The sequence below is a fragment of the Drosophila novamexicana genome, unplaced genomic scaffold (genome assembly GCF_003285875.2).
Source record: "Drosophila novamexicana strain 15010-1031.04,08,12 unplaced genomic scaffold, DnovRS2.1 tig00001302-arrow-arrow-pilon, whole genome shotgun sequence".
NCBI lineage: Eukaryota > Metazoa > Arthropoda > Insecta > Diptera > Drosophilidae > Drosophila > Drosophila novamexicana.
In genome coordinates, this window is record NW_020824849.1 from 1309103 (window position 1) to 1336040 (window position 26938).

At 40.2% G+C, this 26938-nt stretch overlaps 4 protein-coding genes across 7 annotated transcripts; 1 reads left to right on the plus strand and 3 right to left on the minus strand.

Moving 5' to 3' along the window:
- Window positions 1–3907: 3907 nt before the first annotated feature.
- On the minus strand, window positions 3908–8456 carry LOC115767013 (N-acetylgalactosaminyltransferase 7). The gene is made up of 3 exons (XM_030711136.1): window positions 7649–8456; window positions 6249–6725; window positions 3908–5217 (listed from the first exon to the last, which is right to left on the minus strand). The coding sequence occupies exons 1-3, from the start codon at window positions 7851–7853 to the stop codon at window positions 4124–4126; spliced, it is 1776 nt and encodes a 591-aa protein (XP_030566996.1). The 5' UTR covers window positions 7854–8456; the 3' UTR covers window positions 3908–4123.
- A 546-nt stretch (window positions 8457–9002) lies between these two features.
- On the minus strand, window positions 9003–17198 carry LOC115767071 (scoloptoxin SSD14). Of its 2 annotated transcripts, none has more exons than XM_030711211.1 (5): window positions 16942–17198; window positions 10499–11266; window positions 9881–10318; window positions 9576–9816; window positions 9003–9396 (listed from the first exon to the last, which is right to left on the minus strand). In XM_030711211.1, exons 1-5 carry the CDS (start codon window positions 16944–16946, stop codon window positions 9109–9111), a joined length of 1740 nt encoding a protein of 579 aa, XP_030567071.1. In that variant the 5' UTR covers window positions 16947–17198; the 3' UTR covers window positions 9003–9108. The 2 variants fall into 2 exon arrangements, with proteins under 2 accessions (XP_030567071.1, XP_030567072.1); XM_030711212.1 differs by lacking the exon at window positions 16942–17198 and adding an exon at window positions 11551–11642.
- A 681-nt stretch (window positions 17199–17879) lies between these two features.
- On the minus strand, window positions 17880–19331 carry LOC115767103. Its single transcript, XM_030711250.1, has 2 exons — window positions 18878–19331; window positions 17880–18826 (listed from the first exon to the last, which is right to left on the minus strand). The coding sequence occupies exons 1-2, from the start codon at window positions 19179–19181 to the stop codon at window positions 18153–18155; spliced, it is 978 nt and encodes a 325-aa protein (XP_030567110.1). The 5' UTR covers window positions 19182–19331; the 3' UTR covers window positions 17880–18152.
- Window positions 19332–19663: 332 nt separating this feature from the next.
- Window positions 19664–24684, plus strand: LOC115767111 (histidine--tRNA ligase, cytoplasmic). Of its 3 annotated transcripts, none has more exons than XM_030711264.1 (6): window positions 19664–20012; window positions 22494–22616; window positions 22695–22910; window positions 23008–23436; window positions 23503–24123; window positions 24185–24684. In XM_030711264.1, exons 1-6 carry the CDS (start codon window positions 19920–19922, stop codon window positions 24386–24388), a joined length of 1686 nt encoding a protein of 561 aa, XP_030567124.1. In that variant the 5' UTR covers window positions 19664–19919; the 3' UTR covers window positions 24389–24684. The 3 variants fall into 3 exon arrangements, with proteins under 3 accessions (XP_030567124.1, XP_030567123.1, XP_030567122.1); XM_030711262.1 differs by having other exon boundaries at window positions 19939–20012; window positions 22323–22616; XM_030711263.1 differs by lacking the exon at window positions 22494–22616 and having other exon boundaries at window positions 19677–20012.
- Window positions 24685–26938: the final 2254 nt, after the last annotated feature.

The window sequence follows — 26938 nt, forward strand, 5'->3', positions numbered from 1 at the left end:
TGGTAATCACTGAATGAGCTCTGCAGTGGCAAACTCTTTATTATTTATACTAGCGCCAATTAAGTGGAAGCCATTTGATTTTGGTTTCGTTTAATTTCGCACCACACGCCCCAAGCCCACAGGCCGGGTTCCGGCCCTTATCACGCCAATTGACAATTTCCATTGACAACGTTTAATCCAACAACAAGAACGTGATTCATCATTGCGAACGAAGCAGTTTCTGAATGCCCTTCCAGCGCTGCCATCTAGAGTTTTCCAGAACAAATGGAAGATCATACTTGAAACAATTTCAAATATCATATTTTGGGATTTCCCAATTCAGGCAAACATGTCTTTGTTTAACATGCGTTAACTTTAAAATACTTACAAGCAACTTACAAGAGACTTTAGCTAGTAGCTCCTAACCTAACCTTAAAAGTAAATTGTCAAGTAACCTAAGCTAAAAATACATGTATTGAATAAAAGATTTATCTATACACATTTGAACTGCTTTCGAAAAGTACTTTTACATTTGAAGAACATACGCCAACAAAGCCAGTGCTATATAACTTTCCCGACTGAAGTTAAAACTAAGATACTAATAACAAGAGAGAGAGAGAGAGAGTAAGAGAGAGAGAGAGAGAGAGAGAGAGAGACCGTCTAGACTCCTTCATCCCCAGAAGTAACTTTTAGACAGTATATTCTCATTTGAAGAACACACTCCCACAATGCCAGTGTTGTATAACTCCACAGACGGTAGCTAAAAAAAAAGAGAATAAAAAACCCAGTACAAACCTTTAAAACTTTCAAATACTTTTCAGATCAAAAGTGAAAAACACTAGATTATCGCTTAAGTCAGAGAAAGAGATACAGAAGGAGAGAGAGAGAAAGAGAGAGAGAGAGAGAGGGAGAGAGAGAGACCTTCTAGATGACCTCCCATGCCAAAAATAAATATAAAATCAAGTGAGAAAGGTTGTGCACAAACCACATGACCATATAATATGACCCTTTTCTAACAAGTATTTACCATAACCAATGCTGATAAGGCTTGTTCCCGGCCCAGCCCACTTCAGTCAATTAAATTGAACAATTTGGTGATATTGCGTTTCGCCCCGCGCCGATCTAATCATGGGGCAACAGACTCATGTACCAGGCTGTTCTCGACTTAGGCAGCTCGCAATGGCGGCTGATAAGCGGCCCAGAATCATAAACAACGTAAACAGCACCTGACAATTTGACAGACACTAGTTCGGTAGCTTTCTAATTAGTGATAGGATTGGCGCAATATCGTTCTCAAAAAATGATGGATTTCATCACAATTGGCTTACTTCCAATAGCATTCCAATGGAACCATATCTAATTATTCTTGATTCTATTTCGGGGTATTTCGCAGAACCCTATCGAGGCGGCGGCGCAACTCTTGAGGACTTCCCTGGAATTGGACAGCCTCAAGTGGTGTCATCATCAGTCACAAATTAGCAAACAAGATTAGGCAATGGTCAATGATAGCACCTGTTATTATTGATCAATTTATCAATGCTGAATCATACGCTTCCATAAATTAATTGCTCCTGATCTGATTGCAATTGAAGAATATGTTGTAAGTAGCATATTTATCAGTTTTACGTACGCTGTCTATATGCGTATTGATATATATTGTAAAGTATCCAAAACTGTTTAAGATATTACATACGTATACACAAACATGCTGCCTTAAGTACATGCATGCCAAGAAGAATTTAAAAAAGGTAAATAACGTTTAGTACATAAAGAACTGAATACCCTATTTAAATTCATGAGAATCGCATAGAGTGGAAGCATTCCAAAATACGTTTTCTTGCAATTTGGCAGAAATTTTACGTTTGGTATAAGAGATTATGCAGTTATACATCAATACTGACATACATGTCCGGTCACAAACATACATACGTACATACATACAAACGTATGTTTGTATGCGCAATTGTACATACATACAAACATACGTACGTACATACATAAAATCATACATCCTTATATACGCACACATCAATCAACACACCCATTTACCGAACATGATGAAAAAAGCAGAAAGTGTTGCACTTCTCCAGTTATTTTTCTCCCGTGGGGTGGACTTTTCGTTATCGTGTAAATATACTTTCATTATTATATATCGGATTTGCAATATTTTAAAATGTTATAGCGTGCATTAACATCAACAAAATGTAGCTACATCTAAATCTGGCAACATTATTCTAGGTCAAAACTCATATGAAAATTGTACCCTCAAATATCCCATATCCTATAAATAGGTCCAAATTTCCCACCCCCATAACTCTTTGTTCATGGCTTAGCCTCTAGATCAATTTGGCATCTTAATCTGGCAATATTACTATTGTTTTTGGGACATTTTCCGATTTGCTTCAAACTTATTTTCTTAAGAACATAATGAATACGTGTTTTAGCGATTTGGGAATAATATATATACATATAACGTAAACAAACCATATCGTACAATTACAGTGATCGTTTTGTATTCGTTAAAATACAAACTTTGGCCTTCTACATTTTTTTGCAAATTATTTTCATTTCATAAATTTGATTAACCTGCAAGCGAGCAGTTTACTTCACATACAGTAATTGATAGAGACAAAGGAATATGGTTGATCAAACTTTCTATTTGATAGATCTTATTGTTTAAAGTAGCTACAGTAAGAGTTTAGGTAGCAGATAGTGTTTAGAAAACGTTTTTATTACTATTTATTATTCAGACTTATAACTCTAGAGTTACACTTGAATGTAAATAATATATGTATGTATATATATATATATTGCATATATATACCCTATATATATTGTGTATATGCATGTATATGAATGTATAATAAAAATTACATTTAAAACACACAGCGACTGCGAGAAATGCGCGTGCTACAAATTGGTTGTGTTTGGGAATTCCAATCAATTCAACTTCAATAAACGTCTATAAACTATATATATAATTAATATTAACAAAAGTCACATGAAAAAATTAAAAAAAAAAATACAAAATATAGTTACAAATCGGCAAAGTCGCATAAAGTTGAGCCTTATATCAGTTTCTGGAATGTGGCAGCAATAAACTTAGTTAATAAACATAGGCATATAATAAATATACGTATATAGAGAGAGATACATATAGTTACATGGAGTTATAGTAGGCATATGTACTACAATATTACAAATTAGTTTGCTGATATTCATAAAAATGTCCTGGCAAGGCTTTTATTGCAAACGAACAGATATATATATAGCAGATGTATATATATATATATATATATATATATAAATATATATTGCACACTTGCTCTCCCTCTTTTGCAACGCAGCGGCACCGCTCACGCCTTTACTCGCCATCTCGCTCGTGCGTCAAACTCGTCGCTCTCACTCACTCGCATGCGTTGTGCACAACAAAATAAAACGTACACACACTTGTTTTCTAGCTGGGTAACTTATGGGCAGTCGGTTGGGCTAATTGTTAATCATATATGTCTGCCGCTGGGCATATATTACATGTTTTACTTAGTTCCAGTCAATTGCATAATATTCGAATAAGTTTTTCCTTAAAGCAAGCACCAATCTATGCTCTGTTGTTTATGTCAAAAAACAAATAGCTTAGCTTTTTTGCACATGTAAATATCTTGAGGGTATTTCTTAAATATTGCAAATTTGGATTCATGCCAATCTCTGGACTGCTTATCACAGCTCGAATTGTTGCATTTTACATGTATGCAACTTAATTTAGAAATTGATATAAATGGTTAATATCTATCTGTATTGCTCAATATCCTGGAAAATCACAAATAAGTAATGCCTAAAAATAAACCGATTGCCCAGGCCCATAAGATATATATATCTATATATATCAATATAAATATAGAAGTATACATATATTTATATATATATAGATGTACGCGTGTGGGTGTGTGTGTACGTTATAAAACCAACAACAATTCCATTTGTTTTCATTTTCACTAAATTCCTTGTCTAAAACGGTGCCTAACCCCGTTGAATACCCCCTCGAGCCCTCCCACTTTACCCCTGCCGGTCATGATGCACGTCCCATTGAAACCCTTGTTAGATATTGCCTTAACGCCTGGCTGCCGCCTTAGGTGTCCCGGCGCTCCTACCAGTGCGGACGTATCTCCTTGAAGAGCCATTTCTGGTAGCCATCGTTGACATCGCACTGTCCCAGCGAGAGCTGCTGCGTCGTTGGATGCAGTGCCATGCACTTTTTGTGGACGCGATGCAGCAAATGTTTGGTGTGCTCATTATAGCTCCAGGGTCCATCGACTGTGCCCAAGCGGCAGACGGCCAATTTGATGCCCTGACGGTCCGCTTCCACGCAGCGTTCGCCAACGCCCAGCTGTCCGACGGCATTCAGTCGCACCAGCTGATTATTGCCACCGCCATGGCAATAGGAGAGACCCATTATGGCCGGCGGCTGATGTCCCATGGAATCCAGGCAGCCATCAGAGGCAACCGAGCGCAGTTCGCCCCAATGCAAATTGGCCGGCAGGGCTGGGAACTTGTCAACCACATCGTAGGCAATGTTGTCCATAAACCATTGGAATGATTTGCAGTTGAGACGCTTCTTCAATGCCAGCTGCTCGGTAATGTCGCCCATGTCCAGATAGCGTGCCAGCGGTTCGCGTGTGTAAAAGAACTCCTTGTGCGTATTATCGAACCAGGTCTCAATCACGCGTTTATAGTTGATGGTAATCAGCGGACCCTTCTTCTTGCTAGCCAGCTTGCCAAAGTTGTACGGCATAAAGCCGCGATAGACGTGGCCCACACGAGAGCAGGGCACCCATTCAATGCTGCCGCCGCATTGCCAGATCTTGAAGCTCAGCTCAAAGTTTTCGCCGCCCCACACCAGCAGGCCGGGATCATAGGCGCCCAGCTCCAAAAAGTATTCGCGATTGATTGCAAACAGACCGCCCGCATGCGTTGGACTGCGATAGGGCTCCGAGTTTTGGGCACGACGACGCTGCTCCCGGCGCGGCACCTCGTTCTCCTTGTACAGCATGCCCCACTCGAAGATGCCACGGAAATGGGTGTCGCTGCCATACACGGGACGATACTCAAAGCTCTTGTGATCAATGCCATCAATGATCGGCACCGTCATCACCGTCCGGTCCCGATAAATGGGTGCCAACAGCGGTGGCAGCCAGTTGAGATTTACCTCGCAATGCGCATCCAGAAAAACAATCACCTCACCTGCAACAGTATTAAAATGTAATCAATGCTGCTTCAGACCATTAAAAAGAACACAAAATCAAAACAATTAAAAGTCTAGAGACTTATTTACCATTAAAACCAACACCTTAGCTATCCTCTTCAACAACAACCATCAACGATTGTAATATATTTATGCTAGAGCACTCTTTATCAAATCTGTTACATGTTTCTGACCATTCAATTCTGTACCCTTCAATTAACACCATACCATTTATTTGTATACTTTGAAAAATGAAAAAATAAAACACTTTTTTAAAGTTGTCCAAACAAAATTGTGAGGGAGACATATCCGAACTTTAAAAAGAATACGTATTCCATCACAAGATAAATTACGTACACACATATACGCACACGCATGCATACATACTTATATGTACACAAACATACATATAAGCACACACACACATACATACATACACATATATACATACACACATATATACACACATACATACATACACGCATACATACACATAACATACACACACACATACACATACACACACACACACACATACATACATACATACATACATACATACATACATACATACATACATATATACATACATGCCTACATGCCTACATACATACAAACATACATTAAAAAAAAAAACACAATCACACAACACAGTAAAAAAAACACTAAAAGTAGGGAAACCTTGCAAGCTTATTTGAATTCATGAGAATCGAGGAGTAAGGCATCGCTTTAATGTACGTTGCATTTAAATTTTTTAGCGCAGCACGAACTTAACTTTGTCAACATTTGCTTCAAACGTGCGCGCATACATACATACAGACACACATACATACATACATACATACAGACACACACACACACACACACACACACACACACACACACACACACACACACACACATACACACATACATACATACATACATACACACATCCATCCATACATGCATACATACATAAGTACACGATAATAATAAAAAAAAACAAATATTCGACAAATGCCTTGTCCTGGCTCTGAGGCGATCTCACCTGTGGCCTCCATGGCGCCGCGCGAGCGTGTGCGTATGAGACCCTCGCGCTCGGTGTTGCGTATAATCCTGACCAGGCCCTTGAACTGCAGGACGTAATCATCCAGTTTGGTGCGCAAATTCTCCTTGTCCGAGAAGTCGTCCACCAATATGATCTCGTGCAGCATGTGCTTGGGCGAGCGATCGATGACCGAGTGCACGGTGCGCATGAGCACTGAGAAGCCCTCGTTGTGGAACACAATGATGACACTGGTCGGCGGCAGATCGTATGGATAGTCCCAATGTTTGCACTCCTCGAGCCGTGTGTCCCGCACCGAACGGTGCATCGATATCTCATCGGAGCAGGCAATATTCATGCCATACTCCATTTCAGAGGCATCGGCCACGTTCTTCTTATCCGGCGACAGCGTGTGCCCATCTCCATTCTCGCCGGGTCCGTTACGTGGCTTCAGATCTTTCGGCTCAAAGTTGCCCAGACCTGCAAATGCAAACAATTCTCCAGTAAATAACGATCGACACCTGCGCACACACACACAATGCACCGGCCGGCAGACAAACAAATGCACATACAGCAAATAACAAAAACAATAACTAAAGTTATGTACTAATAATAATTATGCGACACTTGTTCCGGCGAGGCCGTCGTCGCAGACCAGTTGTGTAGAAAAATAAATTATATATATATATATAATTTGTGGCCATAACAGATATGAACAAAACTTATGATATCATCACAGGCTATTGCGAGTATAATTACTTTTTACATATGATTATTCATATTGGAGGATATAACGATTTGAATTTTCTTCTAATACGTGTCTTCTAATAGATTGGATAAGTCGCAGATATAGTCAAAACACATGGAAACCTTATTTCATGTGCGCTATTTCGAGAAATCTCGTGAAAGAAACTCCGCTTGGCACTCTAAACAAATTGGTACCTCAAGCGGATATATGACCATGACAGTCGTGCGTTAATAGTTTTTACTGTACTATATGGATGCCTGGCAAAGAAGACCTTATTGCTCTAGATGTATGTATTTTAATTTGGTCACAAGATGAAGGCAACGTCCTGGCAGTATGAAGAGCCAATTCAACACAGCCGTGTTCTTCATTCCCTTCATCCATTTCTAAGCAAGCTAGAGTCCCAGTTCCAAAACTATTGTCCGCATTTCTATTGGCAGCCAATAAATACTTAGTCGGAGCCGGCAATATACCGTAAAGATGTCCTATGAGAGATTTTTTATGAGAAGCTGTACAATTCTTCAAGTTATCTTGACCAAACCTGGCATTTGCAAGTTTTACCTTACGGCTGACGCATTGTCAAAGTCGGCCTACTATATTATATAGTTCCATAGGAAGCATATCCGGCCAATCGATAGGTGTGCGCATATGTACTTACCCTCAACTAGCTTGGGCACCTCACGTGGCCTATTCTCGAGGCGCTGATGACTGAACTTGGGTCCGCCGAAGCGCGTATGATACGCCTCCTGGACACGCTTGTGGTGATCACTCCAGTTGGCCAGCAAATAGAGCAGCGGCAATATGACCAACAGGCAGAGAACCAAGCGGCAAATGCGGCCGCTGCGTATGTTGCTCACACGCATCTCGCCAGAATTGTGATTTAATTAAATACAGTTACGTACAGATTTCCAATTCTGTTTCTGTTGACGTGTCGACGGCTTTGTCGACGTTGGCGTCGCCGTTGGCTTTGTCGTTGGCGTCTCAGCAGCGGCTACGCGACAGCAATGTAAAGCAAATGGAGGCGAACGCCGCACAACAATTAGCCAAGATAGCAGCAGGCAGAGGCTGTTTAAGAATTTTTAACTTTGGATGCGATGTAGATGTCAATGCACGAGTGTGTGTGTGTGTGTGTGGTGTGTGCGTGCGTGTGAGATTGAATCTGAAAGTAAGTGACTGTCAGAGTGTTTCTGTGTGTGTGTAAACGAGAACTAGGTGAGCCGCCGCTGCGAAAGCGTTGATCAAAAGGCAATCAACGTTAATGACAAATGAGCGTAGCGGCTTAACACTTTTAAATGCCCGTGCAAAGCAATTACAGTTCAATGCAAATTGGTTTTTACTGCTGCTGCTGCCGCTTACACTAACGCACCACAATACGCAAGGCGCGCGCAACGCTGTCGAATGCAATGCAAAAATAACTGCGGTGTAAACGTAAACAAAAAAATGTACAGCAGTATTTGGAATTGCCACGCGTTTGACGTTTTCTAGCACATCAGGTGGCACCTTCGGCACTTTAACGCCAACTGGCGGCAACGATTCGCAATAAATGCCGACTGCTATCGATAAGCGATAGGCAAAATATACTTTAGAAAAATACTAATACTACGAAAAATACACTGCTCACTTTTGCGTACGTACTCCTCTTTGCGTCGGTTAGAAAACGTTACTCACGTTTCGTATGTTTAAGTGTCGACTTTTTAAAAAAGAGACGCGATTGTTATTTGTAATATTGCTTTCTCGAAACTGTTGCAATATTCGAGCTGTTACATTTATTTACATCATTTTAAATATTACAAAATTTTACAATTTACAAATATATGTACATATGTACAGATGCGTATTAATTATAATTACAGTAACAATGAATATATATATCTCTGTATATGTATATATATATATATATGTATATATATATATATTTATATACATATGTATGTATGTGTGTGTTAATGTGCATATACATATATATATATATATATATATATATATATATATATATATATATATATATATATAGATATAGATATAATGAGAGTTCAAATGATAAAATGAAAAATCTCGCCAATCAAGCGTTAAGCTTGGCCAATTTGATGCCGATACGGCACCCAAAATTGTAACTATTTAATGCTGCATCTTGTTTCTATTTTGTAAAGTCAAAACGCTGCCAACGCGTCGACGATCAAAGAACGGTTCCGGTTCATGTAACGCCCCGATTGCCGTAACTGCAGCGAATCCTCCGTCACCAGGATTATCACTCAATGTGTGTCCAGCATTGCGCAGATATTCTATAACCTCACTATTTACATCCGCCTCGTAATCGATGCGCATAGGTATCAGCTGATGATGCAGGCGACCATCGTTAACGGCATGCGACATGCTCTCGTGGCGTATCAGATACTTCATTATGACCTAAGAGTGAAAAGAGAGGATGATCGATTAATACAGCATCGATTAATATGCAATTAAGCGCGCTGCATTAAGTTAGCTGCGCATGAGCGCGTTAAGTTGGCTGCGCCTGGCCATATTGAGGGCAATGAAGTTATCAGCTCGGAATACAATAGATAGCTTTGGTATGTTCCCATACGTACCGTTGCCACGCTGGTTGTTATTTTGGTGCCGCCAGCAGCTCCGACCAGCATGCGCACATCGCCATTGGCATCGACAATGATCGAGGGATTCATGGAGGACATGGGCCGCTTGTGTGGATAGATGTAATTGGCTGGCGAGGAGGGTACGCCAAAACTGTTAATAACGCCCGGCGTCGAGAAGTCATCCATCTCGTCATTCAATATGATGCCCGTTTGCGGCGATGCTACCTTGGCCCCAAAGCTGCAAGAGAGAATATATTTTAACTGACTATAACGCCAAATTGTGTAAAGTCAATGCTACCCACTATGTATTAATGGTGCTGGTAATGGATATGGCATCACCATTGCTTGCCAGCACATTCATGTGGGCGGTGCCATGATCGGGCTCCACGGTGAAATTGGCGCCGTAGTACATATAATCCTGCGAGGTTTTCTCATCGTTTATCAGGGCTCGCACGGTGTTCACCAGCTCGGTACCAAGTAGTTTTTCCAGCTGATCCTTTATGCTCTGACCATATTCCGGATCATTTTCATAGTCACCCAAATTCGTGCGCTGTCCATACGCATGCTTGAAGCTCTCAATGACACGCTGCCAGTAAATGCCCTCATTATCCGAATACAGTTCACTCATCACGTTCAATATAAAGGCCAGAACCGGACCGCTCGACGGCAACGGTGTCGTATACAGCGTAAATCCCCCGGTCACATTTGCCGATATGTGACCATCGCTCTCCCAGCGCACTCTGTAATTAAAACAAGTCGCAGAATTAAAGAGAGTTCTTTTTTTTTAAATTATTACCATCTCAAGTAATCGCGATCTAACATCGGTAATCGATTATCGATAATTTGTACACTTTTAGCGATTGCTCAACACTGTTAACCGTCTCTACTGCTATCGGAGCACTATTGAGTGTAATACTTACTTGAAATTTTTGAGATCATCCAGTGTTATAATGCCGCCCAATTTGGTGATGTCCTCGACAAACTTGACGCCCGTCTCGCCGCCATCGTAAATCTCGCCGGCGCCATTGTTAGCGATCCGCTCCAGGGTATTGGCCAAGGCGGGCCGCTTCATATAATCGTGCTCCACATACGGCTCACCCTTATCGTTGAGAAACATTTTGGATAACGCTGGATCACTCTTGATCTGCGTTAGCTTGGAGCTGATGGCAGCGGCCAGATAGCGGGACACAACATGACCCTCGCGGGCCATCTTAATGGATGGCTGGAACAGTGCCTTCCATGGCAGCCGTCCATATTTCTGATGCATTTCCCAATAGCCAAGTATCTCGCCGGGCACAGCGCCCGCCAGTGCGCCCGTCACCTCCTTCTGGCCCACAAACATCTCCTTGTTTGCAGCAGCTGGCGCCGATTCGCGCGCCATTACCGTTTCCACTTTGCGTGTGCGACGCGTGTAAATGGTTGCCACAAATCCACCGCCGATGCCCATCGAATGCGGCAACATGATGCCCTCGCAGAGGAGCGTCGCAATTGCTGCATCCACCGCGGAGCCGCCCTCCTGGAGCATCGAGCCGCCAACCTCGGCACAGCCGATGCCATTGGAGACCACGGCTCCAGTTATATAGCGCGTATCCCTCGATCTCAGTCCGAAGACAAGGCCAAGCGTCAGACCGGTGACCATCAGAGCGACGATTGCCAGCCATACAAGGCTTCTCTTATTCAACAATAGCCTGAAAGACAAACAACACACACACGCACACACACAAATTAGAAGCGGTTAAATAAAAAAAAAAAACAAAATATGGGCAATTAATCGGGCGCCAAACCCCTATTCAAGTGGCCTCCCAAGTGCTAGACCCGGGATTTCATCAAGTGGACAGCTCAACAATTCTGATTAGACCGAAGACTATAAGACTATATATATATACACATATACATATACAATTATATATGTATACATGTACATATGTTATTCGTGTTTCTTCTGCAATAATCGCTAACACAACACACTCACTGTTAAATACCCTTTTTCACAATTTTGATTTTCTGCTATTAAATAAATATAATCGAAACGAGGCAACAACTGTTTTGACTCCAGGCTTACTAAGTGAAAATACTGAGAATTTCGAGAGTCTGGATTAACACTAATTTTGTATATAGGTATTGTATGGCCTGTTTCGATTTAGAAATTTGATTGTGAGTCCAGGTCGAATGTTTGTGCACGCAAGCCACAATGAGTGGCTGTTCCATTCGATTGTTTCGCGCACAGCGTGCAACTGTACAAGCCTGAGCATGTTCCATTCCGTCATTCCCTTTTACATTTCATTAGCAATTAAGAAAGCAAATTAATCGATATTTAAATTAATCGATTATTGCAAAGTTCATGGCATTAAGCTTCTATGAAACTAGAAAATTCTGCGCACAGTCAGCTTCAATAATCTTTAGTGCGCATAAAAAGATAAACTTAAAGTGAAACTAATTTAGTAATTATCAAATAAATTTTTCGTTCATTTATGTCTTAATTAGACTTATTTATTAGCATTCGATAAGAAAACTCGAACCAGAAACGCTTCAATCTATTTTAGAACATAATATCATGACCTTACAATTGATAAAAGATTCTTATAATTATATTATATATAAATTTTTTTTCAATTAGCTATAATATTTGTACGTTCACTCCCGTGACGGCTCTCAAGTACCATGACAGTACAAATTGTTCTGCCCTGTCTGGCAATTCCGTTGGTCATTTGTTGATGTCCCCGCGCATCTGTGGGACAAGTCCAGCCAATAATGCACGTCGCACAGGTAGTGCGCTTATCAGTGTATGCTTGTCAGTATATTTACGTACTTTGTTGTTGCTTTTCATATTTTGTTTAAGGTATTGCCCGTCGTAAAGATACGTTATGCGGCTGTTAAACTCGACAGTGCTATTAACAAGCAATTTTCTATAATTAACGGCGATTTTTTATACCCTACAACCATAAAATGTTTGATGGGGCTATCGATATATTGTGCACGTATGCGTGGTGTATTCATATAGATGTCCATTAGAGACTATGCGGGATAAAGACACCTGATAAACTTCCCCTTTTTCCATGCGCAGTTCAATAATATTTGATTTACGTTTATCTAACATCGATAAATATCGAATTTTAACTATTCTCATAAAGAAAGAAGAAGAATGCCAAAGAATTTGGCATTGAAGTTCTTCTGATTCTCGGTTAGTTTATTAGCCGGTTCTTAGAAATCTTTATCCTTATATTTCTTTTAGTTTCTAGCATTATAGCTATAAATAAATATATCGATAACTATCTCGTCAGACTATCATAGGCATAATAGTATGAATAGTATAGAAGGAGTTGGAACAGAGCTTAAGGCGTCCCGTATTGGACTCAAAAAATTAGAGACTTCAGATAGGTGAATAATATTTCATCCAAAAGCGATAAATATATAAATTCAGCCTTGGGCTTTTAATCATTTCTCATTGATTCTAGGATAAGTTAGAGTCGTAAAGTTTTCGATTATTAATCGATTAATAAATATATTCTTTCGATAGAATATCTTTCGATAGATTGGATAGATAAGGAAATGGAACCGAACAGACAAACTCTTGATCTGAGTATTAAATAATGCTAGCTGCTTGTTCTACTCTTTCTATCGATCTGGCAATACTATCTTCAGGATACCTCAAGCCTAGACATAGGGTAGCTGCCTGTCCTGACTACCTTTTACTGGCGCATACCGATTGGGGTTTATCAATCGGCCAGTGACTAAAAAGAAAGGCGCAGAAGTAGAGCACGCGACCAAATCCCAAATAGCTGATGATACTGATAATTCTGGTAATTGGTGGGTTCGAGTGTCTGGCGGTATCTGGTTTCGGTTTCTCCAAGTCATTGTCTACTGTAAACATGATCAAGTATCTGCAGATTAAGATCGAGGCATTATATATATACTTTTTTTTTGCAGATCATCGTCGAACGTCACATATATGTATGTACGTGTGTCATAAATGAGGCCTAATGCATTACCTGCTACAATTTGGGCATATTTATGATGCCCATCGGTATTTCAGTAATTTGTGTTTTACAGTCTTTCGGTAGTTAAACAGAAGCCGCCATTCATTAATTATTGGCGGTAGCATTTGATCAAAACACATCAAACGATATAAAATGGTCTAAGTAATTGCATAAACAAGTGGTATTTATAATGGGCCTTATCTCTGCAGGCCAAAAGTCCCACCAAGCCCATTGTTCTCGAGAAACCCAGATATATATACACGCACTATATATGTATACGTGTTCGTAAATCGAGTCCAAAGCGCAATTCATCTATGTGGATAGAGATACATATCGAAGGTCTAGAGCCCTCGAAGAACTAAGAAGAAAAATTAATTGCTTTAGACACAATTCCCCTAACGTGATATTAGTTAAAACAGACATTAAGTTTTGACTGTTTGTTTTCTAAGCAAGTCAAATATTTAGCAAGCAATTAGCTTTCATTTTTGCACGCTTTTAATATTTATTTGCCATCAAAAAGGGGGAGAACTCGTCACAGAATTCTATAGTTAGTTTAAAGCTGGAACCGGTTCAAATACATATGTAATAATAATTACTTTGGTAAAACTGCTGGCAATGGGAGCGAGAGAGAGAGAGAGAGAGTATTGGACTTTTATCGGATTGTATACCTACATCATATATTTCCCCAATAGCTATAAATAATTGAGTCTTGATTCACGCGCTCACTTTAACGCAACTAATTCATTCTCACTCTGAAAGATGCATAGAACAAAAATTATTCAACACTTGTTTTAGCGATTCCACCAACAGGTGGCAAACGGAAATGGTGAAATATGCGTGAAAATGGAAATGTAAAGATTTAATCCGAAGAAGGCGTATCTTGTATTAGTTAAATGCATTGCACAATAATTAATAATAATTATTAAAAAAAAAAACTTTTATTTTAGGGGCAACACGACGAATCTCTGTGGTCAATCGACCAGATAATTGACAGCTTTAAGCCAAGCATGAAATATATATATATTAATTTTTTAATTTTTTGTTTTGGTTTTTTCAATCTCTAATTTCAAGCGTTTTGTTTTTATTGTGTGCACCAAAAAAATGTTATGTATTTTTGTTTTTATTTTTTTATTTTTATTTTTAGCCAGCTACGTGCAATCGGGCCAAGGGCAATGTTAAGGGGAAACAAATGTTGGCGGAAAATAAAAGTCGTAAAAAATTACATAATTGTGACTGTGGCACGTCAGTTGATTGATAATTACATACTTTTGTAAGCTATACCCATTCAAATTGCATGGAAAGGGGTATATTCGTCTATTATTTTCGATGAGCAGCTAGTCAAAGAATCGAGTTGAACTATGAAAAGTATGTTTGAGTAGGCACAAAAAAAGAATTTCAATACTATATTAAATACAATTTGGCATGAAAGTCCATATCAGCTGAGAGTTTATAAGAGCTGAAGGTATAGGTCGACCGAAATCGATAAATATCGATTGCTAGCTGCGACTCCTTAGATATATGCATATCCGGAAGCTCTCGCATAGCATATCCATGCTAGGGCATCTGGTAGTCAAGCACGCCCGGCTAGCAATACGCGCGCAACTATTGCCTATGGTGAAAGTGAACTAGAATTTGTTAAACAAAACTTCAGATATAAATTCCATTCATGCAGCACAGCACATATGATTTGTGTGTGGAACCAACCAACAGTTGATAGTTTATGGCCAAGTTACTTTGGCATTATAAAACGATAAACATTGTCGCTTTGCTTATCTTAATCTTATCGTGGACACATACTATATCCATAAATGACTTTATTAAGCTGCCCGCTAAGCGGCGCAATGATCCATTCAGCAAATATTTGTAGCATATCGTAAATGTCAAGCGGAGTGTAAGCTTTTGTCCACACACATATATTTATACATATATATCTATATATATATATATATGTATATTTATATAATGGTCCATAAAACTGCCTAATTGCTAAATTACGACAGGTGCAAGGCGATAAGCTGCGAGTTCTTCGATAAAATGCTTAAACAGCAATTCTTAGCTAAAATACAAGTTCACTCCCAACCCCCCCCCCCCCCCCTCCCACCTCTCTCTCTCTCTCTCTCTCTCTCTCTTCCACTCCGTCTTACTCTCTGTTTCTCCAGTTAGTCCAGAACTTAGGGAAAAGGAATTTCCAATCGCGCTTACATTTCAGCGAGCATTTTAAGTACATGTTACTTTTAATGACTAAAAATGCTGGGTTTTCATGTGATTGACAGCGCGATACCCTGTAAAAGTTGTAACTAACTTAGAAAACCTTGGCTATGCTTCAGCTTTTTATGCTACATATCTGCATTGATCCTATAAACGTATAATTATCATATTTCATAATAGATATTTATCAGACTGAAGAAACTAAGACCCCGATTTGAACTGCAACAGTTTGTATTATTTATACACCTTACTAAAACTTACTTAAAACTTTAAGATCTTGATTAGAGAGATATATAATCCATACAGAGTACGAACTGAGCTAGGAAAAGTGTGAACGAACGATTTAAGCGGACATAATATATAACTGAAACTGAGTCCGTCCGCTCAAGCGAGCTTTCACTGTATTTGCCGCCAATATACAATATGAAATATGCCATAACTTAAGCTAATACCTTATACTATATACACAGTAACAGTTTCCAGATTACACAAAACTACATTTATCGGATGCAACAGCTGAAGGCTCTGCTGATGTATTGCCTGGCGAGCGAGACTTGCCGTTCCAGTCTTATATAACAGGGTATTCAATGGCAACACGGCTGTGATTGACTTGTGATACGTACTTGTACCGTACACACACAATTTATGATTGCAAAATTCTGTTTGCTTTTCCTACATCTGTGTATTGTTGTTGTTGTTGTTGTTGTTTTTGGTACACATGATATGGAAGTATTTGCAGATAGTGCGAAGAAGGAATCGGGTTTACAATTAGGACCGTGTTTGTTAACGCTAAATGGCGTAATGAAAAACCTGTTAATAGTTTTAATTATGATTGTATCAGCAGATCTTTGAGAAGTGTTCCAACACAATTCTTTAATTTTTAATCTTTACCACAATTATGTCATTAATTGAAACAGTTAAACATTTGAAAAGCCTCATGATTCACTTGGGTAAACATATATTTATATTTATATATCTGTTAACTTGATTTGTTCTTTTAATTTTTTATAGTTTCTTAACAAACTTTTCACAATAGTTTCATCTGAGTATATATTGTGCATTGTTTTAATAGAATGCATGACTCAGCTGAACAAAGTCTGGCTTCGATTGCATAAATTCAAGAATCTTATTCGATAAACCAAAAAAAAATAAAATAAAATCAAATAAACAACACTCACCTCATTTTGTGCGATTCCTTGCGTTTCAACTGAGCTACTCGCAAATTAAACACTAACTATCACGTTTCAGCATTGACCGAATTCGCTTCAAAAATAAATACGTAAAAAAAAAAACGGGAAAAAAAAACCAACAACAACAAATTATGTTAATATTTAAAACGAATGTTGCGTTGCAGGAGCCGCTCAGAAAGGCGCGAATACTCTCAGTTGAGGTTGGAAGCCGGAGCCGGAGCCGATCTGGTAACTGAGCACCTGTCGCGTTAAACTTCGACTGATGTGTTGGGACATCGCACGGTGCCGCATTACAACTTTGTTTCAGTTCCACTCGATTCAATTCTGTATTCTGTTTTCTTTCTTCTATTTGTTTTTTTTTGCTATTATGTATATGCACTTTTTTAACTAACTAACTGTTCTTTATCGAAAGAGTCAGCGAAACTCACACAGCCGACACACACACACAGACACACACACGCACACAGAGGCACGATCGGAGAGCCGCTCATGACGTTACGCTCACTATTTTTAAATTAGTCGCGGTGTGAGCTTGCGGGAAAAAACGAAAATGAAACTAGCAAAAGCGATGATAATAACACAGCTACACGTGTGTGTTTGTATGTGTATGGATATACATGCATGTGTATGTATATGTATGCATGTATATAATCTATGTATGTGTATATACACTGATCTAATGCTTAAGCTGCGTTTAAGCAGCGGGCCGGGTTGTACTACACCTACACATGCACATATACATATACATGTATATTGTATTTTCATATGTATACGCAGTTCTGCTCAAGCTCAACTTAAGCTTAATGAACAGCTGCTTTGTTGCTTCTGTTTCTTGTCGTAAACAGCTGAGTTGGCAGCTGCATTGCCTTTATGCTTGAATGTTGGCGCCTGCCGATAACGGTACGCGCACGCACACATACACAAAGTTTCTCACTAAAATTTGCCTTTAATTTGTTGCGCATGCAAATGCAAAATATGATTTGTATATGCAAGGCAAACTGTTCACTTAAACGCCAACTATTTCAAAGTACTCCAATTGCAAAGCGAACGTCTTTTTGTGTTTGGTTTTATGTCGCGTATTGTTTTGTTGTGTTTGCAGCTTATTTGTGTGTAATGTTGTCTTCTGTTGTGTTTTGTTTTTTTGTAGTTTGTTTTTTTGTTTTTTTTTTTGTTTTGATCGTTTTTGATCGGCCTACGCATTAGCGCCAACGTCCCATGGGCCCAGCTACCTTGACAGTGTACTTGGTGGTGCGCCGCTTGGCCTTCATCTGCTGCTCCTGTTCGATCATCTTTATGGCAGCCGGTCCAAGTGCCACATAGGGCATATTCGGATCGGGCACAGTATGCAGCGGCAAGCCGTTATGCGCACCCTTCGCCATCCGTTGAAAGTTGGGCAACGGCGCGTTCTTCTTCTCGTGCGCCAGATCCGTGTAGCCCAGCTTGCGTCGCTGCTGCGGCGTGATCTTGTTGCAATGGCACAGCTGATGGATGCGCAGGGCCCGCTCCAAATCGAAGGTCCGATCACAGAACTTGCACTGTTTGCCAGCCGGTACGGCCGTCAAGGCCGTGCTGCTCTCACGCAAGCGACGGCCACGGAAGCGCACCAGGAAGTCATCGTCGTGGGTGCGACGATGCGCGCCAAGCAACGACTTGATGTGGAAGATGGCGCCGCACGAGCTGCAGCTGTAGCTGGGCTTATTGATGTGCTTGATGCTCAGCTGGCTGCGTCGATGCGAATGGCCCAGATGCTGTTCGTATTCCTCCTGCATGGCGCCGCGCATGGTGCGTGACAATTTCACCTCTTCATCATCCTCCTCCTCCTCGATGAGGTCGCGCGGCGACAGGCCGTTGCGGCGTGGCGACTGTAAAAAACCTGCAGCACCTGTTAGCATATTCATTTGCATCCGCTCTAGCTGGTACTCACTGTGTACGGTGCCGCTCTTTTGGCGCGCCGCATTGGACGATGTGTCGTCCTTTATTTTGGATTGCGATGACTTTTTGTTGCCATGCTTGCGCCGATGATGGTGCCCGCCGCCGCTGCCCCCCTCGCTGGAGCGCTGTCCGCGTCGTCTGATGGCGCGCGAGTTGGACGTAACATGATTGGATTCGGATAAATAGTTTAGTTTGCGTTCAACAGCTTTGTGTGCGTTCTCCATGTCCGATTCCAGCTGATCGTATGTCTGTATTTTTATGTTGCGCTGATATTGCGCGGCTTTGTTGTGTTTCATTTTTGTGGTTGTGGTTTGGTTTTTAATGTTTATTGTTGTTACTGTTGGTATTATTTATGTGCTGAACTTTGTGGCCGGCAAAGTTCATTAAATGTTATGGTAAAATTTCTTAAAAATTGCTCTGTATTTACTTCACTTCCCCAAGTGTAAAATATAAACTGAAGGTAAGCAAAACGAAACAAAATGCAACGCATGTTGAAATTGATTTTAAAAATTTTTAAACATTATTAGTGTTTAACAATGCCCCACAAAAGATTTTGGTACGTCTGTTAGAGTACAGATGGCGCTGCTTTCAGTATTTTCTTATTGGGTATTTTTTGAATATTTTTTTTAGCAACTGCACTCGCATACAAAATTAATTCGGTTGCCAATATTGTTGTTTATATTATTGATAACTTTTAAATTGCAATAATCAAATTTAAGGCTCATTTTAGTTAAATGAAACATTACATATTTTGTTACGAGTTCTTGGTTTTCTTTACGTTACGTTGCTCTTTTTGCGCATACTTTGCTCTTTACTGCGCTAACGCACTCTGGTTATTTACGTGCCTGTTACTTACGGCTGGCCGCGTGCATTATTTTTGGCAGCCAACAATAAAGTAATTGCAGCCCGCGCGAAGTTACCGAAAATCTTGCGATTACATATATTTTGCCACGACACAGTGCAAATTCGCAATTAAACCAATTTTTGTGTAGTGTCGTACTGTTGTGAATCGTTAGTGCTGTGGCATTTGGAATATGAGTGATACGCGTGAACAGATTTTGGAACAAATTAAAGAACAAGGCGAACTCGTGCGTCAACTTAAAGCGTCGAAGGAGTCCAAAGAGAAGGTCAGTACTAAATACATATTAAATGCATTTATATATATGCAATTCATATATCTATATATATATATATATGTATGCATGCATGGAAACAAAAGCATTTTCAGTGTGCACATTCATATACACATTGTTAAGCCTTTCGTGCGTACGTACATATGTAAATATGTATGTGTGTTTGAGTGTGCCGCGCTTACCATGCTATTTTAACCCCATGTACATATGCATATGTATGTATATATAAATTCATCTGAATCCTGTTGCACTTCTATCGAATTACTTGGACGTAACGATAATTACGTATTTCATCAGCCGCACATGCATGCGTACATATGTACGCAATATGACACATTCGCTTCCCCCCTCTTCTCCTCCCGCTCGTGCTGCGTTGGCAGCTTCTCATTATTGAATTTCAGCTCTGTAATTAGATTGCATGTACATAACAGTGAGCTTAATCGACAGTGGCAACAACAACACAGAACTTTCACATTCGCGTGCTGTTATTGTTGTATCTGTAATTGTGTTGTTGTTGCTGTGCAGTGTGGCCAACTTAAGAGGGGGAAAAAGCAAAAGGTGAATAGGGGACACGAAAAAGCTACATTTTATTTTTCAACTGGACTTATCCATTTTAGATACATGTATCTCATATAACCAGTATGTACGAAAATCTCATTGTTTACCTACCTACTGATAATGCAAATTAATTTGCAATATTTTGTGGCCGGGCAAAACTAAAACGTTTCTCTCATATGCTTGGAGACTGCCGTAACATGGAAATACGATTACGCAGTGAACTCTTTTTAAAATTTTCCAATTCATAAAAGATTAGCATATCATATGTAAATTGCACACAATTTTAAGCATGATGATAACAAATAATTCTGCATCATGCACTTAAAAATCGCGTTGTTTTTTGACGTATGACCGTATTCAACGTGCCATTTGGCAGAAATAGTCCGCCAAATAATTGAGTACTGTTTATGACTGGCCAATAAGATACCCTATACAAGAACTGAAAGTTCACTTTTTTAAGTTTTGCCCAGCATTTTTGTTTTTTTAAACTAACCCAGATAAACCGCTGCCAGTTAAAAGAAAAAGAGTTCGCAAATTTCAAAAACGCCAAATTACACAGAAAACAAGAGATATTGGCAACACTGTCCAAATTGAATTGCAATGCCTGGTCTCTCAGTCAGTCAGTCGGACTGGCGGCCTTCAAGCAAACCATGGCGAGCTTTTTAACCGTTAACCCCCCTCCCGTATCTGCCAACCCTTCTCCTCGCCGTACAACTGAAACTTGGTTGGTTTTGCCCCCTTTTTTGTTGTTGTTTCTAAATGCTGAATGTTACTGTTAAAGTTGATGTTGTTGTTGTTGTTGCTGTTGTGATATTTTGTGCTCATGACCGAGTGACTGGCCAAGCGAAGTGCTGCTGAAACCGGCTTGGCAACAAATGACGCTGCCTCCTCCACTTGTCTGCATGTGTGTGTGTGTGTGTGTGTGTGTGTGTGTGTGTGTATGTGTGTGTTGCGTGTGTGTGTGCGTAAGCAGCATGTCATGGCAATTGAATGCCGTTAATTGCTATTTTATGCGTTCATTGCATTCAAGAGCACGGGCATCAGCTGTTGCTTCGCAGTCGTAAAACTTTAATAAAATATCGATATATCGATACTCAAAAACGGATTATAATGTAAGATATCTGGCATGATTGTTACAATTATAGCAAACCTTTGCTAGGGTCATATTTGATGGGTATAGAAAATATGTGATTAAAAAAAGCGGGGCCGAAAATCGATGAATTTATATATAGTTTTTAAATCAGTTTTAGTCGAAATGAATCGTTTGCGAAATGTCCTTGAAATTGTTGAGGCGACGCAGGAGCGTCGCGGCGTCGCTTTTGCGGTGATTCTGTTTCGAGTTTCGATTTCGAATTTCAAGTGTTGTAAAGTGTCAAGTGTGTAACTGTGAGAACATCCTTCATGCCCAATTGCAAAAAACGAAAAACAGGGCATGGCTAGCGGTCAATAGAACGCAATGATTTTGTATAGCGTTGAAATTCGTATTTCAAAAACCTTTTTATTTTCCTTTCCGCACACACACAACCACACACCATACTAACACACACACACACACACACACACACACACACACACACACACACACACACACATGCATGATTTCTGCACATTTAACAGTTTCACTTAATTTCAAAATCGCGGAGTTGAAAAAAAATATATATATATATGTTTACAAAAAAAAAAAAAAAATTAGAAAAACAACTCTAATCGGTGTTTTTTTTTTTCATTGTTGTTGTTGTTTATTAGGTTTGATAAGAGCTAATGCAAGCAATTTGTTGCTATATTTGAAAGCACTTAGTAAAAAGCGAGAAATTATTGAAAGTAAAAGTCAAAAACAAAATGTTGCGTTCAATTGGCCGCCAGTGGCGCTGTAGTGTTGCGTTTCAGTGCCCTTGCCTTAGCCCTGCCCGCCAGCAGCTGCCGCTGGCGCCATCTAGCGAGGGGCGCGCGATGTCAACAAGCGTTGGACAACAATTGAAAGCACAACAACAGCAACAATTACAAGAACAGCAACAACAACAACAACAACAAATGCATAAGGTTAGCATCTAAGTGCACTATACAAACCGCCTGGAAACTTAAACGCATACCATTTTTCTATATTTTGATCCACTGCAGATCGATGAGGAGGTGTCTCGCCTGCTGGCCCTAAAGGCCAAACTTGGCGGCGATGCGGCACCCGCCAATCAAAAGTTCACCCTGAAAACACCGAAAGGCACGCGCGACTATGCCCCGCAGCAGATGACACTGCGCCAGGGTGTGCTGGACAAGATTGTGCAGGTGTTCAAGCGGCACGGCGGCGAGGCCATCGATACGCCCGTCTTTGAGCTGAAGGTGAGAAGGCGTGTAACAAGTCAATATCGGCTTTGTTCCATTACTGTTTGTTTCTTAAATCATAATTGAAACTGTTTTTTTTTTTAACTGCTGGCAGGAGGTATTAACGGGCAAATATGGCGAGGACTCGAAACTCATTTACGATCTGAAAGATCAGGGCGGCGAGATCTTATCAATGCGCTATGACCTGACCGTCCCATTGGCACGCTATCTGGCCATGAACAAAATATCCAGCATTAAGCGCTATCACATTGCCAAGGTCTATCGGCGTGATAATCCCGCAATGACCCGCGGTCGCTATCGCGAATTCTATCAATGTGATTTTGATATTGCCGGCACCTATGATCCGATGCTGGCGGATGCCGAGTGCGTCAAGATTGTTGCCGAAGTGCTCGATACTTTGGATATTGGCGACTATGTGATCAAGCTGAATCATCGCCAGCTACTCGATGGCATGTTCGAGGCGTGTGGTGTGCCCCCAAATAACTTCCGTGCCATCTGCTCGGCGGTCGACAAGTTGGACAAGGTGAACTTAAATGCATAAAGCCGAATGTGTAGATGTTTTAAAACAATATTTATTGCTCCATTGCAGTCACCCTGGGCGGAAGTGCGTAAGGAAATGGTGGAGGAGAAGGGTCTGGATGGCGCCACTGCCGACAGGATTGGCGAGTATGTGCGTCTCAGCGGTGGCGCCGAGCTCGTCGAGCAACTGCTGGCCGATCCTAAACTGAAGGCGGTGCCCAATGCCGTCAAGGGGCTCGAGGGCATGCAGCTCCTGTTGAAATACTGCTCGCTGTTCGGATTGGAGCAAAGCGTCAGCTTTGATTTGAGTCTGGCGCGTGGTCTTGACTACTACACGGGTGTCATCTACGAGGGTGTGCTCAAGGCGGAACCTGGAGCCACAGGCTCACCCGTTAAGGCTCTGCAAAATGGTGATCAGGCGCCCGAACAGGGCGGCACCGTTGGCTCCGTGGCAGGTGGCGGCCGGTATGACAATCTGGTTGGCATGTTCGATCCGCGCGGCAAGGCTGTGCCCTGTGTGGGCGTCTCGATCGGGGTGGAGCGCATCTTCTCTGTGCTCGAAGCCAAATTCGCTGCCAGCAAAGTTAAGTTGCGCACCAACGATGTTGAGGTGTATGTGGCATCTGCCCACAAGGGCTTGCACGAGCAACGACTGCGCGTGCTCAACCAGCTCTGGGATGCGGGCATTAAGGTGAGTACGCTGTCAAAGATTTGACTATGCCGTTTCATTAACCAATTCATTAATTGCGCAGGCGGAGCACTCATACAAGCTGAATCCCAAGCTTTTGGTCCAGTTGCAGCACTGCGAGGAGCACCAAATACCATTGGCCATCGTCCTGGGCGATGCCGAGCTGGCTCAGGGCATTGTCAAGCTGCGCGAGGTGCGCACGCGGCAGGAGTCCAATGTTACCCTGGCAGAACTGCCAGCTGAGATTCGTCGTCGCCTGCAGGAGTAGCTATTAACGTTCAACGGCTTTGGCCAATCCTCGCAACGTTTCGATATTACAACTATGCTGATGCTTTTTTTTTTTTTTTTTTTTTGTTCTGCCTAATTTATCAATGCATTCACTGTGTTTTTTATTTAACGTTTTGTATTAGCTCCCGTCTGCTGCGCCGTCGACCGGACACATCCAAGTGCTACTATATTATATGAACCTACCCTTTAGTTGTAGGAATAAGTTATAGCAAATTTATACCAAAACTGGAGACTACAAATAAACTGCAAACGCATTCGCATTTAAACAAAAGACAAACATATTTATAAAAAAAAAAAAACAAAAAACTAAATGCGTTAAGTTTTTGCTTTAACCTGTTGCTGTACTTTGTGATTAAAGGGATATTCACCTAAATATAAAACATATAATGATCTATATGTTTACCTTCGGAGTGCCGAAGATTAAATACCCTTAAATCTTCTTTATATGTTTATACTTAAATAGGCTAACTACGGTGCACCGAGGTCTTAAAACTGAGGGTAACTTAATAAACCTAAGGATTTTTGTAATCGATCCTATGTAGCTAGGTATATATATAGATATACTAGTTCCATGTGGATAAGATCTTGGTAAAACTCATATAGGACTAAGTTTTTGCAAAAATTACTTAAGCACATGAAACTTATTTCTTAGAATTCGGATTTCGACCGATCCCCTAGGATATAGTAGTCCCCTGTTTGGATGAGTTTTGGCTCATTTGGTGGGGGCATAAAAAGCTTATAATTGGTGGAGTTTTGTTCGGATATCTTGGATAACACTGAAGTTTGTATGCAAACTCTTAAACTTATGACCGATTATTTCTATTGAAACTAAGATTAATAGTTCTCATGGGAGCTATATGATATAGTTGTCTGTTCCTTTCGACCTTATATATCGCCAGCAGATCTATACAAAATTTTGATCAAGATCAAAAATATAATAATATAACTATATATATATATAAATATAGGGCCAGCGATTTGTGTACAGGAATCAGTCCAAATCTTTTCCAACCTTCCTATAAATCCATATGAATGCATACGAATAGAGTGAATGAAATCGGTATAAAAGCCCATTTAAATAATCGATAATTAATCGATTACTTGACATTTTAATAATCGATAAATATCTCTATTAGCCCCAAATGCAATCATTTATTAATCCATGCTAAATAAAGTGAAAGAAATGGCCAAAAGACTCATTTTAATAATCGATAATTAATCGATTCCTTGCAAGTCAAGCTAAAATGTTTTCCAACGCCCATGCAAGCCCAATAGATAATCAAGTCTGTATTTATGCGTGCAAAATAAAGTGAATAATAATGTATTTTATATGCTTGTATGTTATACATATGTCTCGAATGTTGTTTTAGCTGGCAGTTCAATAAATTACTTGTACTGAGAAGTCAATATCACATCTCAGTGGAATCGATATTATCGCTCAATTCGACTGCATCACTCCGACCAACACGTTTGATTTCAGACTCCATAACAACATTAGCTTCTACAGACTGCTTGTTTTCCAATGACTTCTTTTGAATTAAATAGCGACTTGTGGTTACTGACAATGCGTCCAGTGAGCTTTCCAGATGATCCACAAACCCCAAGATATCGACAAGACGACGATTGATGTTCAATAGCGCGTGTATTTTCCTCTGATTTTGCCGAATTTCTTCATCAACGTCCATGGTTTATTCGCTATACAAGTTTTAAGTCTGTTTTATAGAAAATTTTAAAGTAGCAAATTTTTTTTATTATTTTTATTTATTTTTTTTTGTATACAATTTTGAACAGTCAAAGAGAGAATTGTTGCCCAATTAAAACTATTTTAGTACTTGTTTATCCAAAGCTCATGTGTTCGAAGTTAAATACAAGGACATGCTGTTCAGGCTTTTACTCAATGTTGAAGTTAGCTCGTCTTTAAATTAGGCGTCGATGCAAGAGAAGGGTATATGTTAACCAATTGAATGGAGAGTGTTCGACTTGAATATGCCCTGTAATTGGCTTTGTCGCAAAGCTTATTAGTATTACAAATATATTGCTTGTGTAAATGTATAACTTCGCGATTCTTGAATAAACGGTTGACTCTTCTATGCGATTTTCATGTTTTTTTTTTTCAAATATATTCCAAGTTTCTTGGTAATTTCGGTTATTGTTTGTATTCTATTTCGGGACAGTAAATCAATTGCTCATTTCATGAAGTTTTAAAAAATGATTATTGTATTTTCCCTCTGGTTGGAATCACTTTAACACCCTATTTTGCAATTCCTCTTAGTTATTGCGCGTAACTCTCACTCGCCTGTTATTACCTGCTAACCTTTTCTTTCTCTCTTGGTGTTACTTATTCTAAATTACTCACTTTCTCTCTCCGCTCCCGCTTACCCGTTCTCCTAATCCCTCTTACTAACTCCCCCGCTCTCGCTCCTCTCCACACGCTCTGCCTGTCTTCTTAACCCCGCCTTTCTATGCGATTTTCATGATTTTAATTACATGCAGGTTCGATTTTTTCTTTATTCATGTGCGCATAGAATTG

What these genes read in the sequence shown, in the direction of transcription:
- LOC115767111 (XM_030711264.1), top strand. Translation starts at nt 19,920, where the DNA reads ATGAGTGATACGCGTGAACAGATTTTGGAACAAATTAAAGAACAAGGC. An exon ending in CGAAGGAGTCCAAAGAGAAG is followed by an intron (nt 20,013 to 22,493) that starts GTCAGTACTAAA and finishes GCCCGCCAGCAG; the next exon opens with CTGCCGCTGGCGCCATCTAG. An exon ending in AACAACAACAAATGCATAAG is followed by an intron (nt 22,617 to 22,694) that starts GTTAGCATCTAA and finishes GATCCACTGCAG; the next exon opens with ATCGATGAGGAGGTGTCTCG.
- LOC115767071 (XM_030711211.1), bottom strand. An exon ending in ACCAGCACCATTAATACATA is followed by an intron (nt 9,817 to 9,880) that starts GTGGGTAGCATT and finishes TCTCTCTTGCAG; the next exon opens with CTTTGGGGCCAAGGTAGCAT. An exon ending in TAACAACCAGCGTGGCAACG is followed by an intron (nt 9,397 to 9,575) that starts GTACGTATGGGA and finishes TTTCACTCTTAG; the next exon opens with GTCATAATGAAGTATCTGAT.
- LOC115767103 (XM_030711250.1), bottom strand. Translation starts at nt 19,181, where the DNA reads ATGAAACACAACAAAGCCGCGCAATATCAGCGCAACATAAAAATACAG. An exon ending in AAAGAGCGGCACCGTACACA is followed by an intron (nt 18,827 to 18,877) that starts GTGAGTACCAGC and finishes CAGGTGCTGCAG; the next exon opens with GTTTTTTACAGTCGCCACGC.
- LOC115767013 (XM_030711136.1), bottom strand. Translation starts at nt 7,853, where the DNA reads ATGCGTGTGAGCAACATACGCAGCGGCCGCATTTGCCGCTTGGTTCTC. An exon ending in GGTGCCCAAGCTAGTTGAGG is followed by an intron (nt 6,726 to 7,648) that starts GTAAGTACATAT and finishes TTGCATTTGCAG; the next exon opens with GTCTGGGCAACTTTGAGCCG. An exon ending in CGGCGCCATGGAGGCCACAG is followed by an intron (nt 5,218 to 6,248) that starts GTGAGATCGCCT and finishes ATACTGTTGCAG; the next exon opens with GTGAGGTGATTGTTTTTCTG.